The sequence below is a fragment of the Pyrgilauda ruficollis genome, unplaced genomic scaffold, assembly GCF_017590135.1.
Source record: "Pyrgilauda ruficollis isolate IOZ18807 unplaced genomic scaffold, ASM1759013v1 scaffold110, whole genome shotgun sequence".
Lineage (NCBI taxonomy): Eukaryota > Metazoa > Chordata > Aves > Passeriformes > Passeridae > Pyrgilauda > Pyrgilauda ruficollis.
In genome coordinates, this window is record NW_024509211.1 from 1095571 (window position 1) to 1112108 (window position 16538).

The 16538-nt window shown below is 48.9% G+C and overlaps 1 protein-coding gene across 1 annotated transcript; it reads right to left on the bottom strand.

The window, feature by feature from the left end:
• Positions 1-842: 842 nt before the first annotated feature.
• CCDC198 (coiled-coil domain containing 198) lies at positions 843-13411 on the bottom strand. Its single transcript, XM_041477176.1, has 6 exons — positions 13198-13411; positions 10289-10365; positions 5039-5125; positions 2302-2400; positions 1758-1923; positions 843-1075 (listed from the first exon to the last, which is right to left on the bottom strand). The coding sequence occupies exons 1-6, from the start codon at positions 13391-13393 to the stop codon at positions 843-845; spliced, it is 858 nt and encodes a 285-aa protein (XP_041333110.1). The 5' UTR covers positions 13394-13411.
• Positions 13412-16538: the final 3127 nt, after the last annotated feature.

A 16538-nucleotide genomic window follows, 5' to 3' on the forward strand; every position in this document is an offset into this window, starting at 1 on the left:
AAACAAAAAAACCCCCACAAAACCAGCAACCAAAACTCCAACCCCACCCCGCCCCCACCAAAAAAAAACCCAAAAAAAACCCCCAAAAAAACAAAACCAAAAGTCAAAGAGGAATTTTAGAAATGTGAAAAAATGTAATTTAAAGACTTTCTAAATGAATCATTTTACCTTGCATTTTGAACTGTGGTTTGTGATTTAGAAAAGGTTAACCTCAATTTAAACAGGAAGATTGAGTAACTCAAAGGCAAGAGAAACATTTCATTTCAGTTGAAATTTAATATCTGGGGTTAACCCAGAACTTTCCCCCGCTTCTGCTCAGTTTTGTTTCTTTTTTTTTGCCAGCCCCTTCCTCCTCTCTCTACCCCCCTTTCACTGTTGCTCCATCCAAGGCTTTCTTCCCCAGATATTTTGATTTAACCACACAACCCAGAGGGTTTTTGTTCACCCCACATCAGTGAGCTTCTCATTTCCAGATGTCCTTTCCACTGGCCCACACTCACAAAAATTCTACTCCCAACACTTACAGAGTTGGAATTAGATGATATTCAAGGTCCCTTCCAATGCAAACCATTCTATGATTCTATAATAAAATAGAAGCCACAATTACATCCCTGGTTTAGAAGTCAGGGCACTGTGGTCTAGACCAAGGATGGCATCTGGGACAGGTACAGAACTTAATTGCAATGTCCCCTTTAGCTCAAAATTGTATTTTTTAACTAGAAATATCTGCCTTTTCCTATTTTCCCCTCACTCCTCCACACTCACTGTCTCCACCCCCAGCCCATCCATCTGGGGGATTCCAGCCCCTCCAGAGCTGGGGCTTGTTTCTTTGGCACATGCCACTAGAAATCCCTGTCAAAGAAGTCATCAAAGAGGGAAAATCTCTCTGTCTTGGTCCTCACAAGCCTGGGTTTGTGGTGCATCCTCTCTTCCCTCTCCCACTCCTCTGAGCTGGTGCTGGAGGAGTCCCAGAACGGATCCCTGGTCCGTGGCTCCCTGCAGAACCACAGGTCAGCCTTCCCCCTCCTGTCTGGAGAGGGTTCCACCCTGCAGAGTCCTCCACCCCACGTGTTTCCTGGGGGAGAGAAAATAAATAAAATATCATGGCTTTGCAGAGCTGCTCAGTCACCTGGAGCTGAGCTGGGAATGGCTGTGGACAGCTAGAGGCACGTAAGGAAAATCCTGAGAGCTCCCTGTAGGACCAGACCCCATGTCTGGGGCAGGAGTTACACACTCAGGATCATGTTTGGAAATTATAGAGTCTGGCAATATGGCTTTATCCCCAAGGGGAAGAGAGATGAGGTGGAGAACCACAAGGGAATAGGAAGCCAGGTTTGTTCCCCTTCCTCCTGGTGAAAGTTCACCTTCAGGAGAGTTTTTCACTGATTTAAGCACTTTCAGCCTCGGTGGAACATTCCCAGCCTGTGCCAAAGGTTGTCATGTGCAGGCAAAGCAGGACAGGGCTCATGCCTTGGACAGGTCAGGATGAAGAGGTGGCTGAGATTTCTGTCGGGACAGTGGGAAAAAAACCCTAAACCTGAAAAGTGATCAGCCTCAGTGAGCATCACATTTACCCCAGAGAGCTCTCTGAGGCATTCCAATGCTTTGTCCTACAAACACAGCCTTTCCCACCCTGAACCTGCTTCTCATCACTGCAGGAGGTGGAGCAGTGGAAGAACCTTCCACAGGGAAACTTCTCTGGTGACATTTAGGAGGGCTGAGTGAGTTTTACAGCCTTGGAAAATCATTCCACTTACCAGGGTCGTCTTCAGGAAAACGCTGATTGTGCTCAGCAGGGATGGGGTCTGGGCTCCTGGTGCTGTCACCTCTCTGGGGAGTGTCAAGGACATCCTTGGGGCTGAATTTCTTGAAGTTTTGCTCATTGATTTTCGCCTCCCTGTGGAGATTCCTCTTCAGCTCCGCCTGGGTTTGCAAATGAGTTGTCAACACAAGCAGCAGAGGCTCGAATGTGTTTTAACAGCACAGCGTTAGGGGGTTGGCCCTGGAAATAATTGCACAGTCGAGTAGTTTAACCCAGGCAAATGGAATCTGCCAGAGTGGGTGTGTGACAGAACACGACTGGGACAGGGATTTTTGGTTTCTCCGTGAGTCATGGCCAAATGAGGGCAAAGGGAAAATCACAGGTAATTGCTGATCACAGGGGCCTTGGGGATGCTCCCCACCAGCCCTCTGCCTAAGACTCAGGAAAAGCGTCCTTTCACCTTCCCAGCACCAGGTCTGAAGCCTCGTGGTCTGGGGAGAGCCACCCCCATGCCCTCCCCAAACCCACCTTGGCATTACCTCTCGTCGCTTGCGGGTCAAGTCCAGCATCTGAAGCTTGTGCAAGTGCTGCCTCCTGCCAGGGAGGGGATTCAGGCTTTGCCCCCTCTTCTCCAGCACCTACGAGGTATTTAAAGATGCAAATAAATACACCTGCACTTTCTGAAAGAGAAAGGAAGAGCCACCAGCTCACAAACCCCTCAGGCATTCCCAGATAAAGGCAGGGAGCATCTCTGGGTGTAGCCAGCTTGCAGGAATTCAGCACAGATTTCCACTGTGCTTGCAGTTTATCCCACAGCTCAGGGGCAGGAAGGGAAAAAACTTCATTAAAACAATGTATTTATGCTTCTGCCCCCCGAGGTGTTACTGCCTTGAGTCGGTTCTCCAAGATAATCTCGTTATCCAAAGGGAAGAACAGCTTTTGCATGTCTGGGGCTGCAGGGGCTGTTTGTGGCACACAGTGTTTGCAGCCTTTACATCAGACTTATGGAATTGTTGAGGTTGGAAAAGGTATCTAAGATCATGGAGTTCAGCTGTCCCCTCAGCACTGCCAAGGCCACCACTGCCCCATGTCCCCAAGTGCCACATCCACATGGCTTTGAAATCCCTCCAGGGATGGAGGCTCCATCACTGCCCTGGGCAGCCTGTTCTAATGTTTGACAATGCTTCCAGTGAAGGAATTTTCCCTGAAATCCAGTCTAAACCTCCCCTGGCACAAGCTGAGGCCACTCCCTCTCATCCTGTCCCTTGTTCCCTGGGAGCAGAGCCTGAGCCCCACCTGGCTCCAAATTCCTGTCAGGGAGAGCGAGGAGGTCTCTCCCTTCTCCCCACCAGCTGCAAGTGTTGGGTGCTCAAATAAGTGATTTAAAAACGTGCCTCTCACACTTTCAGCCTCTAAAGTATTAAATATCCTGGCTCAGCAGGTCCATCTCATCCAGGGAACTGTCAGCCTGGAAATTAGGAAGCTTTCTCCTTTTTTTGGATCCTCTCACCCACATGCCAGCATTTCAGCTCAGAGTCCTGGGCTCAGCCAGGGACAGGAGCTCAGCCCATGGTTAAACACCAACTTCTGCCCTTCAGGGTGCCCAGAGGGTGAGGGAAAGGAGCCTGCAGCCAGGAATGGCTTGGGGAAGGGCACAAACTCACGCACTTACCTTTGGTTTTGGGCTTGCAGCCGCTTCTGGCTGACTCCAGGGCTTCGCAGGCATGATTGCTTGTGGAGGGATGGCAGGTTCAAGCCTCTGCAAGTCCAGCATTTATAACATTTAGCATTGCTCATTCCACAGGATCATAGAACAGGATATGAAACCACCTTGACTTTTTTCCAGCTCCAATTCAGGCCCAGCTGCTTGGGATACAGGAAGGAGTTTGGCATCTCAGGGAGATGAGCATCATTTGGTCCTTCAGGAGTGGTAAAAGTGGGGAAATCTTTTGCCTTACAGCACAGGCAGCAAAGCCCTGGTTTGGCAGTAATTCCATCCCTGCAGGCATTTCTCTTTGAGCCCCAACAGTGCCCAAAGCTCCACCCAAGACCAGAGTGAAGCCAAACCACAGCTCAGATTGTTTCACGGCAAAGCTGAGTGTGTATAATTTAATCTCAAGAATCCTGTCAGGTCATCAAAGGGCAGATCCCAATTAGAGGAGACCTGGAGCACCATTCCCTCTGTCCAGACAGTCTTTACATTGGCCTAAATAAGACCTCTCTGCAAAACTGTGCATGGTACAAAGGTCCTTTTCTGGTGGCTGGTGAAAACAGGCAGAGAGTTGCTCTACAGGCTGCACTGAGCATGGATTTTCATCTCAAGGAGCCTCCTTAAATCATGCCAGGCTCTGAGGTGTTGCTGGGTCATTCCATGGCTTGGTATCCATGGAATCACAGGTTGGAAAAGACCCCTCAGACAATCAAGCCCAACCATTATCCCAGCACTAAACTGTGTCCCCAGGCGCCACATCTACACAATTTTGGAACACTTCCAGGGATGGTGATTCCACCTGGATAATCTCGTTATCCAAAGGGAAGAACAGCTTTTGCATGTCTGGGGCTGCAGGGGCTGTTTGTGGCACACAGTGTTTGCAGCCTTTACATCAGACTTATGGAATTGTTGAGGTTGGAAAAGGTATCTAAGATCATGGAGTCCAGCTGTCCCCTCAGCACTGCCAAGGCCACCACTGCCCCATGTCCCCAAGTGCCACATCCACATGGCTTTGAAATCCCTCCAGGGATGGAGGCTCCATCACTGCCCTGGGCAGCCTGTTCTAATGTTTGACAATGCTTCCAGTGAAGGAATTTTCCCTGAAATCCAGTCTAAACCTCCCCTGGCACAAACTGAGGCCACTCCCTCTCCTGTCCCTTGTTCCCTGGGAGCAGAGCCTGAGCCCCACCTGGCTCCAAATTCCTGTCAGGGAGAGCGAGAAGGTCTCTCCCTTCTCCCCACCAGCTGCAAGTGTTGGGTGCTCAAATAAGTCATTTAAAAACGTGCCTCTCACACTTTCAGCCTCTAAAGTATTAAATATCCTGGCTCAGCAGGTCCATCTCATCCAGGGAACTGTCAGACTGGAAATTAGGAAGTTTTCTCCTTTTTTCGGATCCTCTCACCCACATGCCAGCATTTCAGCTCAGAGTCCTGGGCTCAGCCAGGGACAGGAGCTCAGCCCGTGGTTAAACACCAACTTCTGCCCTTCAGGGTGCCCAGAGGGTGAGGGAAAGGAGCCTGCAGCCAGGAATGGCTTGGGGAAGGGCACAAACTCACGCACTTACCTTTGGTTTTGGGCTTGCAGCCGCTTCTGGCTGACTCCAGGGCTTCGCAGGCATGATTGCTTGTGGAGGGATGGCAGGTTCAAGCCTCTGCAAGTCCAGCATTTATAACATTTAGCATTGCTCATTCCACAGGATCATAGAACAGGATATGAAACCACCTTGACTTTTTTCCAGCTCCAATTCAGGCCCAGCTGCTTGGGATACAGGAAGGAGTTTGGCATCTCAGGGAGATGAGCATCATTTGGTCCTTCAGGAGTGGTAAAAGTGGGGAAATCTTTTGCCTTACAGCACAGGCAGCAAAGCCCTGGTTTGGCAGTAATTCCATCCCTGCAGGCATTTCTCTTTGAGCCCCAACAGTGCCCAAAGCTCCACCCAAGACCAGAGTGAAGCCAAACCACAGCTCAGATTGTTTCACGGCAAAGCTGAGTGTGTATAATTTAATCTCAAGAATCCTGTCAGGTCATCAAAGGGCAGATCCCAATTAGAGGAGACCTGGAGCACCATTCCCTCTGTCCAGACAGTCTTTACATTGGCCTAAATAAGACCTCTCTGCAAAACTGTGCATGGTACAAAGGTCCTTTTCTGGTGGCTGGTGAAAACAGGCAGAGAGTTGCTCTACAGGCTGCACTGAGCATGGATTTTCATCTCAAGGAGCCTCCTTAAATCATGCCAGGCTCTGAGGTGTTGCTGGGTCATTCCATGGCTTGGTATCCATGGAATCACAGGTTGGAAAAGACCCCTCAGACAATCAAGCCCAACCATTATCCCAGCACTAAACTGTGTCCCCAGGCGCCACATCTACACAATTTTGGAACACTTCCAGGGATGGTGATTCCACCTGGACTTCCCTTCTAGGAGGGGAGCTCAGTCCAGCTTAATAAAAATTAAAGGGGACAACATGAAGGACTTTGTAACACCTGACTTATATTTTATTTGGGACACCATTAACTCCTTGATTATGAGCAAGTGCCCAATAAATGGGGACATGTTTGAACCGTGGTCACTGAGAATTTTGGACTTTCTGTGCTGACAGGCACTGACCCCAAAAGAACAGTGCATTTGACCTGAGGCCGTAGAGATTTCCAAAATTAAATAATAGAACTAAGATTATGAGTATATAGTTTAAATAAAAGTGTATAATATCGCACAGTAGAAAACTTAGAGTTTAAAGTTTTAATGTATATATTTAAATATTTATTTAAACATTATTTATATATTATTTCATATTCTTATATTAAATTTATTATTTATTTATTATTGATATTTACTATTTAATATTTCTACATAAAATATATTATTTAATATATATATAAAACAAGATAAAAGTTTTATAACAAAAACGAGTCCTTCTTCACCTTCTTCTCCATAAGTTTAAGTAATATTATATAATTAAATAAAAAGTCCATATTTCAAATCACAAATAATTAGTTGTTAAGTTAAAAATAAAAATAACTTGTGTCATTTCTTAATTAAACAATTTATCCTTAAAAAACCTTATAAAAAGAGATACAACTCCATTTTTAAAATTTATTAAAATAAAATACTATAAAACTCAAAATTTATAAAACTATAATATAAATAAAAATTAATAAACATCTAAATCCAAACAAAAAAAATACCATCTCACACATTTAATCCAAACCTAACCAAAAAATAGTTAAGACTCAACAGGGACATGTCTGCACTGAACTGCTGCTGAATCCTGAGCTGTCATTTTGGATCTGTGTAAAAATGCAGGGGGAAAAATCAGTGTCGTGTAAAGGGAGAATTCTCCACTAGTCCCCAGCGCCAAGTGCATGTCTCTTAGCATCAAAATAACCCCACAAAGCCAAATATGAAACTGGAAAATGGCACTAGATGGCAGCATGTGCCACCACAAGCTGTGGTCCAGGCTGGCATCGCCCCAGGAAGGCACCGAGGCCACCAGCACGGGGTGGGTGAAGGCAGAAATCCCCCATAGCCCTCAGCCCATCACCCTGCCCTGCTGAGGATGAAGGCAGAAATCCCCCCACAGCCCCCAGCTCATCACCCTGCCCTGCTGAGGATGGAGGCAGAAATCCCCCCACAGCCCCCAGCCCATCACCCTGCCCTGCTGAGGATGAAGGCAGAAATCCCCCCAGAGCCCCCAGCCCATCACCCTGCCCTGCTGGGCAAGCCAAGCTCCAGGCTTTTGGGTACAGCCCTTTCCCGGGCTGGAAAATTGACTTTTCCCTCCAGTGTTTGTGAACTTTGCAGGTTTTTGTCTGGAAATATTCTCTGACCAAGATCCTCAAAGTCCTTGAGAAGGCCACGTCATCCTGCTCCTCTGCCTTTGAGAGTATTCCCACAGGGAAAAGGCTTTTGCTGGAGCTGTGAACACACCCCAAGAGCAGCAGCAGCAGAACAGGGTAGGATTGACAGAGTCTGTGTCCTGAGGTGAGTGTTAACAATGAGTGTCTCAATAACACACGATGGACGGAAATAAAATAATTAATTAAGAATTCCGTTCTGGGCAGAGGTTTCTAAAGGAAACTGTGATTCCATGTGACACTTTGCAGGGTGTAGGTGGGCTCAGTTCAGATGCCACTGTTGCAGCATCCCACCAAACCCAGGGACACGTTATTCCACAGCTGGTGGCCACCTCTGAGCTCTGAAGCCACCAGTGTCACCCAGAGCCACAGCCCTGAGGGGAGGGGTTTAAGTAACCCCATTTGGTGGCTCTTCTGTTCTTTATTATATTTAAAATATCATAATCACAGCAAGAAGGTCTCAAGCGGAGAATCCTTGCTCCAGTGGATTTACTGTTCACAGAATCATGGAAACCTGACATTTTTTGGGTTGGGAGGGACTTTAAGGACCAACCCCCTGTCATGAGCAGGGACACCTTTCACTAGACCAGGCTGCTCCAAGCAGATTCAGGTTGGGTATTAGGAACAAATGCCCATGAATGAACACTGGATTCGAGCTGTGGCCTCACAAGTGAGTACACAGGGGAGAAATAAAGATTTGAGGAAATTTCTGAGCTTTAGCTATGTCAGGGTAGCCCTTGTGTGGAGGCAAATCTTGGCTGCTAGGTCAGGTAGAGCCATGGGGTTCAGGATTTGGGGAGGAATGGATCTGGGAAGTGCAGGATGGGGAAACTGAGAGAAGTTTGGGCAGGTACAGAGCACGCACAGCAATTCCTGAAACCCGGAATAATTGCCGTGTCTTTCACCATGCCCTGGTGCACAGTGTCTGTCTGCCTCACCACCTCTGCTCTGAAGCCCCCATGGTGCTGTGACATGTGGCCCTGTCCCCAAAAAGCCCACGGGGAGGGGTCCCTCAGAGCAGCTCCCAGGGAGCTTCCACGCTCCATGTAGGGATGTGCTCCCTGTTGACGGAGTGACAAAACTATCCTTTGTCTCCTTAAAAAAGAAAAAAGCCCAAAGGTTTCTCTCCTCAGTTAGCAAAAAAGACACCTCATGGGACCTGGGGGACTTCACCTCAAAATTAAGGATAGCCAATTAGACATGAGCCAAAAAGTCCTGCCTGTGAAGGCAGAAACCCCCCACAGCCCCCAGCCCATCACCCTGCCCTGCTGAGGATGAAGGCAGAAATCCCCCCACAGCCCCCAGCCCATCACCCTGCCCTGCTGGGCAAGCCAAGCTCCAGGCTTTTGGGTACAGCCCTTTCCCGGGCTGGAAAATTGACTTTTCCCTCCAGTGTTTGTGAACTTTGCAGGTTTTTGTCTGGAAATATTCTCTGACCAAGATCCTCAAAGTCCTTGAGAAGGCCACGTCACCCTGCTCCTCTGCCTTTGAGAGTATTCCCACAGGGAAAAGGCTTTTGCTGGAGCTGTGAACACACCCCAAGAGCAGCAGCAGCAGAACAGGGTAGGATTGACAGAGTCTGTGTCCTGAGGTGAGTGTTAACAATGAGTGTCTCAATAACACACGATGGACGGAAATAAAATAATTAATTAAGAATTCCGTTCTGGGCAGAGGTTTCTAAAGGAAACTGTGATTCCATGTGACACTTTGCAGGGTGTAGGTGGGCTCAGTTCAGATGCCACTGTTGCAGCATCCCACCAAACCCAGGGACACGTTATTCCACAGCTGGTGGCCACCTCTGAGCTCTGAAGCCACCAGTGTCACCCAGAGCCACAGCCCTGACGGGAGGGGTTTAAGTGACCCCATTTGGTGGCTCTTCTGTTCTTTATTATATTTAAAATATCATAATCACAGCAAGAAGGTCTCAAGCGGAGAATCCTTGCTCCAGTGGATTTACTGTTCACAGAATCATGGAAACCTGACATTTTTTGGGTTGGGAGGGACTTTAAGGACCAACCCCCTGTCATGAGCAGGGACACCTTTCACTAGACCAGGCTGCTCCAAGCAGATTCAGGTTGGGTATTAGGAACAAATGCCCATGAATGAACACTGGATTCGAGCTGTGGCCTCACAAGTGAGTACACAGGGGAGAAATAAAGATTTGAGGAAATTTCTGAGCTTTAGCTATGTCAGGGTAGCCCTTGTGTGGAGGCAAATCTTGGCTGCTAGGTCAGGTAGAGCCATGGGGTTCGGGATTTGGGGAGGAATGGATCTGGGAAGTGCAGGATGGGGAAACTGAGAGAAGTTTGGGCAGGTACAGAGCACGCACAGCAATTCCTGAAACCCGGAATAATTGCCGTGTCTTTCACCATGCCCTGGTGCACAGTGTCTGTCTGCCTCACCACCTCTGCTCTGAAGCCCCCATGGTGCTGTGACATGTGGCCCTGTCCCCAAAAAGCCCACGGGGAGGGGTCCCTCAGAGCAGCTCCCAGGGAGCTTCCACGCTCCATGTAGGGATGTGCTCCCTGTTGACGGAGTGACAAAACTATCCTTTGTCTCCTTAAAAAAGAAAAAAGCCCAAAGGTTTCTCTCCTCAGTTAGCAAAAAAGACACCTCATGGGACCTGGGGGACTTCACCTCAAAATTAAGGATAGCCAATTAGACATGAGCCAAAAAGTCCTGCCTGAGCAATTGAATAAAAAAAGAAGAGAACAAATGAATTAATTGCTTTTGTGAGGTGTTTTACCAAGAGCAAGAACCTCTCGCACCTAGCACAGTTTTTCCCTGTAAAGAGTTCTGTTATTTTGCCTTTTATTAAAACTTCTTTATTTCCAACACTACCACAAAAGCCATCCTAGTGATTTTATGACTTCCACAGTAGCTGAGCTATCTTGGATGTGAAATAGATCTCCAAGAGCTTTGAGACCTGGCTTGAGGAGACTCAAATTCCAACTCTCCTTACTTGAGGCCTTCGAGGTGGGTGCTGCTTGATGATGCTGGTCCCATCCTGTCCCGGCAAGGGATTCCAAGAGAGGGGCCCTTAAAGGTTAAAGAAAGGGATGAAGTTAATTTTGGGGTTTGTGCCCCGTTTTTTGGTTGGCATGTCCCGCTGAAGTCCCTGGCTGTGCATTCCAGCAACACATGGAATGTTCTATTGGCTGCAGGAGTAAAGTGGGTGTGCCTGTGATTTCTAACAAATGCCTCTCCAGCTTCCCTCTGCAGCCACTCATGCTTCTAAATATGACCATCACCGTCCTTGTGTCTCCTGTGGCCTCTCCCAGGCCTGGGGATTTGGGTGGGCAAGGGATTCTTCTCATCCCATGCCCTGTAACCATCAGCTGGCCAAGAAATCTCTGATCTCTGCTGCCTGCCCTGTTAAAGTCAGGACCAGGCAGCAGTTTGGGTCTTTCCCTGCTGCTCAGACCCTGAGACTTGATCATTGTTATTTTTTTGGTGGGGCTGAGCAATACCTCTGCTGATTTACTGCCTGTGGCAGAGCTGGGCTGCAGCAGCAGCCAGAGTAAAAGGACTGGGTGCACTCCCAGACCCTGGAAATCAGCCCAAAAAACGTGTCACACACCAGTGATCCCCTGTGAGTTATTAGGGCAGAGCTTTCTCTGAGGCCTGGACAGGATCTGGGCTCAGGTCTGTTCTGTACTGATGCTCTCAGCTGGACACCAATGCCCTCTTTGTTCTTTTCCTGCAAAAGTAAATCCTTGCATGTGCAGGAAGTGTTTCTTTCACACGACAGTTTATCTGTTTATCCCACCTTTTCACCCCAGCAGGCTGCCCTGGTGCATTCAAATGACATTTCACACATGGAGCTCAGTGAGGTGTGGCTGAGCAGCTCCTGAGGAGGTAACAGGGGAGGAGAGCTGGGGATAAAGTGCAGGAAGAACATTAGCTGATGCCAAATTTAATAGTCATATTTAACAAGAAAAGCAGTATTTTGGAGGCCAGTTTATGGGGGGAAATTCTTGAGCCTCAAGGAAGATCACCAGGCTGGGCTCTTGGAGAAGAGAGAGAAGACAATCACAGAATCATGGAATGGTTTGAGTTGGAAGTGACCCTAAAAATCTTTTTTTTTTCATCCCCTGCCATGGGCAGGGTCACTTTCCACTATCCCAGGTTTCTCCAAGTGCCATCCCTGGAACACTTGGGCTCTTCCAGGGATTCAGGGGCAGCCACAGCTTCTCTGGGCACCCTGTGCCAGTGTCCACCACACCCCCAGGGAGGAATTCCTTCCTCCTCTGAGGGTGCTGGGCTATGGGAGATGGTGACTCCTCCATCAGGTGAATGTTTTGCAGAGCCCTGGCAATGTTTAACCACGGAGTGAAGCTCTGGCTGCTCCACACAAGCAGGAATGGGAGCCTGAGGGGAAAATTTCCAGCACAGGAGGCTCCTCTGGAGACAAAGCTCATCTGCAGGGAACATGTGGTGGAATAGCAGCTTGTTAGAGAAAAAAAGGGGTTATTGCTTCTATCTGCAGGCAATTCAGGGAATTTCTGAGGGGAAAGGAAAAGAGAAGGAGGTGGCCCACAGAGATGGGAATAGGGACACAATACAGGGAAGTGGCTGTGACTTAGGAGAAGCTTGTCCAGGTGAAGGATAGGGCTTTGAGGAAGTTATTTCTCCCTTATGAGATTTGATGGTTTGTGTTTGGGAGTGTTTTGGATTTTTCCCTCCCATCCTGTCCATGGGGCCTGTGGGACATTTGCCCTCATCCTCTGCAGATGCAGAGCTGGGGGCTGAGGGCTGTCCCCACATCACCAAGCCCCAGCTCAAGGCATCCTGGTGGCTCCTGTTCTCCTGTTTTTCACCCTTGCACTTCAGCAGCAGCAGATCCTCCCCTCTGGGGGAAACTGGATTTAAAAAAGCCAAGCTGAACCCTCATAAACCAAATAAAACCTATTCTCTGGGAGGCTTTGCTTATTTAGACAGCAGCTCGAGCTAATACTTCACTCAAGTCCTTCTGAGCATACTCATCTTGTTTCTGAAAATGGAAAGTAAAGGGAGATTGCATTTATTAATTTTTTTAAAAAATAAACTTTTTTTTTAAACAAGCATTTGTTAAATGCCCAGAGATAATTTTCCAGAACAGGAATATTTGGTTGTTCTTGCTCTCATGGAGTGCATAAAACCTGCTTTTCTACAGCAAGATCTGATTTGCTTTCTCCCCAAAACCTCAGTTCTGGGAATGTCACTGCTATCACTCCAGAGCTTTATTTGCTTTCACTGCTTCCTGATGCCACCTGATGAATGATCCTGGAGGAAATATCCAACCTCTGGTGAAGCAGCAGCGCTTAACACCGCTTGGTGTGGGTCAGAAATTGATTTTTGGGAATGGAAATGCAGGGAGGGGGTGCTGGGGGTGCAGATCCTCCTCCCTCTGCCTCGCCCTTCCTCACTCCCCCCTGGTTTTCATGGATATTTCTCCCCGCGCTCCCCTGAGAGCTGTGGGAAGCATTTGTCAGCATCCAGCTCGTTGTGGGGAGCTGCACCTCCTCTTCCAGATGGATGCAGGGAAGGATTGGGTATGGATGGAGTTCAGAGGCTGCTCGCAGGGAAGCACCCCTGGAAATCTGTCACTGATTCCAGGGCTGAGCTCCACCTGGCCAGGATCCGACTGTGCTGGGCTCACAGGGCTGCTGTCAGGGCTCATCCCGGGGGTGCCTGCTGACAGCCAGCCGCTGGGCTCTGGAGAGTGAGACACCTCCCGAAGCAGTGCGAGGGGAAAAACGAGTTTTCCCAAAGCTGAAACATCCTGGAAATGGCAAAAAAAAAACCGGCAGAAAGCTGCCGAGGCAGGACGGCGCAGCAAACCCCCAGCCCCGTGCCCCGGGCCGACAAGGCCCAGCAGGGCCCCCTCACCTGCAGAGGCTCTCCCGTACCAGGTCTCCCGCAGAGGAGGCAGTTCCAGCTGGAATTTGGGCTTTCCCCAGGCTGGGGGCTGGCCTGGCTCCCCGGGCAGCTCCTGCAGGGCAGCCAGAGGGGGCACATCCCCCCGGGGGGACACCGGGGCCACCCTGGTCACCCTGGGCCGCGCCTTGGAGGAGCTCAGGCCCATGGTGCAGAGCCAGAGCAGGAAAAGCCCTCATGCACCATCCTCCCTGACCACGGAGAGGGATCTCTGGGAGCCACCCAGAGCCCTGCCAGCTCCCACAGATGTCCTGCCCAGCTCGGTTAAACATTGACCCATCCCCAGCCATTCCCCTGCAGGGAGGGCAGAGGGGAAAGCAGCTCAGGAGCCAGTGCCAAGCCCTGGAGAAACTTTGGGTTTTTACCTACAAGAGATTTCCAACCAGGGCCACCACCTCAGCTGGCCTGCAGGTATCTCTTCAAGCAGCTCTTTTGCTAAATCTTCAGGTTTTGGAAGGAAATTCAATCCCTGGAGCTTCAGAAGGGTTAAAGTGTCTCCCATCCTGCATGGGAGAAGCAGGATTAAATAAATGGGAATAAAGCCTGGCTTGGGAATAAAGTACAGGAGCTTCCCCCACATTTGCTGCTGCTGGCTGGGGGCACTGCGGGAAAAAAAGTGCAGCTTTAGGATAAAACGAACTGAGAATATTGGCAAAAATGAGTAATATTTGATAGTTCATAAAAACATAGGATTGTCAAAGGGTTTGGGTTGGAAAGGACCTTAAAGATCTTCTAGTTCCACCCCCCTGCCATGGACAGGGACACTTTCCACTAGACCAGGCTGCCCCCAGAAGAAAATATTCATCCCTGGAACAACCCAACCAGCTCATGTTTTCAGCCACAAAGCACCAACATCTCTCATGACTCTGCTTTTCCCAGCTCACACAGGGCACAAGGGCGCAGAGCAGCCTGGCCTGTACTTTTTTTTCCTTCTTTGCAAACAAAAATGTAAAATCAACACCCTGCTCCCCTCCTGAGTTTCTCAATGCTTACTGTCTCTTTTTCTTTTTTATTTTAACTACCTTCCCCCCAGCTGAGAACAGGTCACTCCTGTTAAGCAGCTTGGGAAAATCCTGAATTAAATGCAGTGATGGATGTGTGGGAGCAGTGGATGTCCAAGCCCATGGTGCATTATCTGGTGTTTTACCCAGGAGCTGCCAAAATCCTGACAGGCTCCCCGCACTCCCCAGTCCCCTCTCCTCTCCACGTTCCCTTCTCAGAGGGTTTTCCTCTGTAAAGCCAAGAGGCCCAAGAGCAGCAGCTGAAGGTTTGGGATGAGGGGAGCTGCAGGAGGATGCCCTTGCTGCAGGTCACTGGGGTCAGCTGAGACCCTGGTCAGGGATGCTCATCCTCCTCTTGAGCTGGAGGTTATTTAATGCAATAATGTTATTTTATTTTATATGTGAAGGTCAGTGAAATTCCTGAGTACTGTGCTGCAGAATCATGGGGCTGGAGGAGCTTTGGTCCCATACAGTGCCTTTAGGGACAGCCCACAGTCCCTGCCAGGAGACCTGGAAGAATTTGATCCCTTTCTCCCATTTCATTTACAGCTTTAAAGTCTCTCCCAAACTCAGCTGGAATTTTAAGTGATGATGATCCCACCAGAACTGGATTTTTCAGCAAATTTATTGCAGTCAAAATGAAATAATAGACTGCTAAGTGCTCTGATGCCCTTGCTTTTAGGAAGATGCTGGGAGAGCTCAAGGGCAGGGCAGTGCCACAATTCAGGGCAGAGTTTGTTACTCACCTTCACACAGGGCAAAGGTGAACCACGGGGAACTGCAGCATTCACATCCTCTGAAAGAATCCCTTCTCCCAGGATTTTTTCTCCTGGGAAGCTGAGAAGCCTCAGTCCTCATGGATTGGCAGCTCCTGTGGATACAGGAGGTTGGACACGCTGAGACGTTCTGTGCTCCTTCCAGTGATAAGGAGAATCTGGTAACGCAGCTGCCAGATCAAAAGTGGCATTTTCCTTGGGAGACAGTGCCACAGAAATGGAGCCTGACCTTGCTGGGGAGGGCAGAAGGGGCTGCCAGAGACACCCACAGTGCTGGAGGTGGTGATGTCTGACCCCTTGGCAGGGGTGATTATTGCTTTGCTGTTCTCTGATGGATCACCAACAGCATCAGGCCAAAGAGCCTCTGTTTGCTGTCTGATTTCTTGGGTTTGGTGGGGTTTTCTCCAGCTGAAAGGCTGGAACTGCACTCCAGGGAAAATCCTTATGTCCACGCTTAATGAGGAATTTGAAGTGGAGGCTGAGCAGAGGGAGAAGGAGGGGGCTTGAGGCACTGCTGAGGTGGATGAGCACCCTGGAAAGCATCTGGGAAGGTGCACAGAGAAGCTGTGGCTGCCCCTGGATCCCTGGAAGCATTCCAGGCCAGGCTGGATGGAGCTTAGAGCAACCTGGGATAGTGGAAGGTGTTCCTGCCCATGGCAGGGGAATGGGACTGGAAGATCTTTAAGAACTATTCTGTTGGAACCCTGGTTACTGAGAGTTTCAGACTTTCTGTGCTGACAGACTCTCATCCCCCAAGAGAGCACTGCATTGACCTGAGGCCATGGAGAGGCTTCCAAAATGGAATGACAGAACTGGGATTGTGGGTGTGGAGTTTGAATAGAACTGTGTAATGTCACAGGGTGAAAAACTTAAAGAGTTTTAGAATATAGTAATATATATAAAGCAAGATGGAGGTTTAGGGTGGAGGCTGGTTCTCCTTCACCTTCTCCTTCACCTTCTTCCCCATGGGTTTGGGTGGTTTTGTGTAATTGGATAAAAAAGTCCACATTGCAGCCATGGGTGGTTATTGGGTTAAAAGTAAAAATAATTTAGGTGTAATTTCTTAATTGGATAGTTTATCCTTAAAAGGCCTTGTGGAGAGAGATGGGGCTCCATTTTTGGTTTGTTAGGGTGAAGTGCTGGAGAACTCAGGGTTTGTGAGACTGTGACAGAGATAAGAACTAATAAACATCTGAGTCCCAACACAAAATTCTGTCTTGCCATTTAACCCTGACCCTAGCAAAAAGAAGGAAAGAATTCACACACCTGAATATTGCAACCTGAATCATTCTGAGAACATCAAGCCAAAGCAGGGGTGCTCTGCCCAAGCCTTCCCTGCTGCAATCACAGTGTTTTTAACACCCTGTGCCCCTGGCCATGGAATGTGTCAAGCAGGGGAAAGTTGACTCAGAAAATGGGATTTCACACAATTTTCCCTGCAGAATTCTCAGTGAGGTTCCTTGAAGGATCCAGTCCCAGGCCTGAAGATGCTGCCATGAGGCTGCTTGCCAAAATG

Coding starts and splice junctions, on each gene's coding strand:
- CCDC198 (XM_041477176.1), bottom strand. CDS start 13,393: ATGGGCCTGAGCTCCTCCAAGGCGCGGCCCAGGGTGACCAGGGTGGCC. Junction 2,401..5,038: donor CTGCAAGCCCAAAACCAAAG/GTAAGTGCGTGA, acceptor AATACCTCGTAG/GTGCTGGAGAAGAGGGGGCA. Junction 1,076..1,757: donor TTTTCCTGAAGACGACCCTG/GTAAGTGGAATG, acceptor TCTCTCCCCCAG/GAAACACGTGGGGTGGAGGA.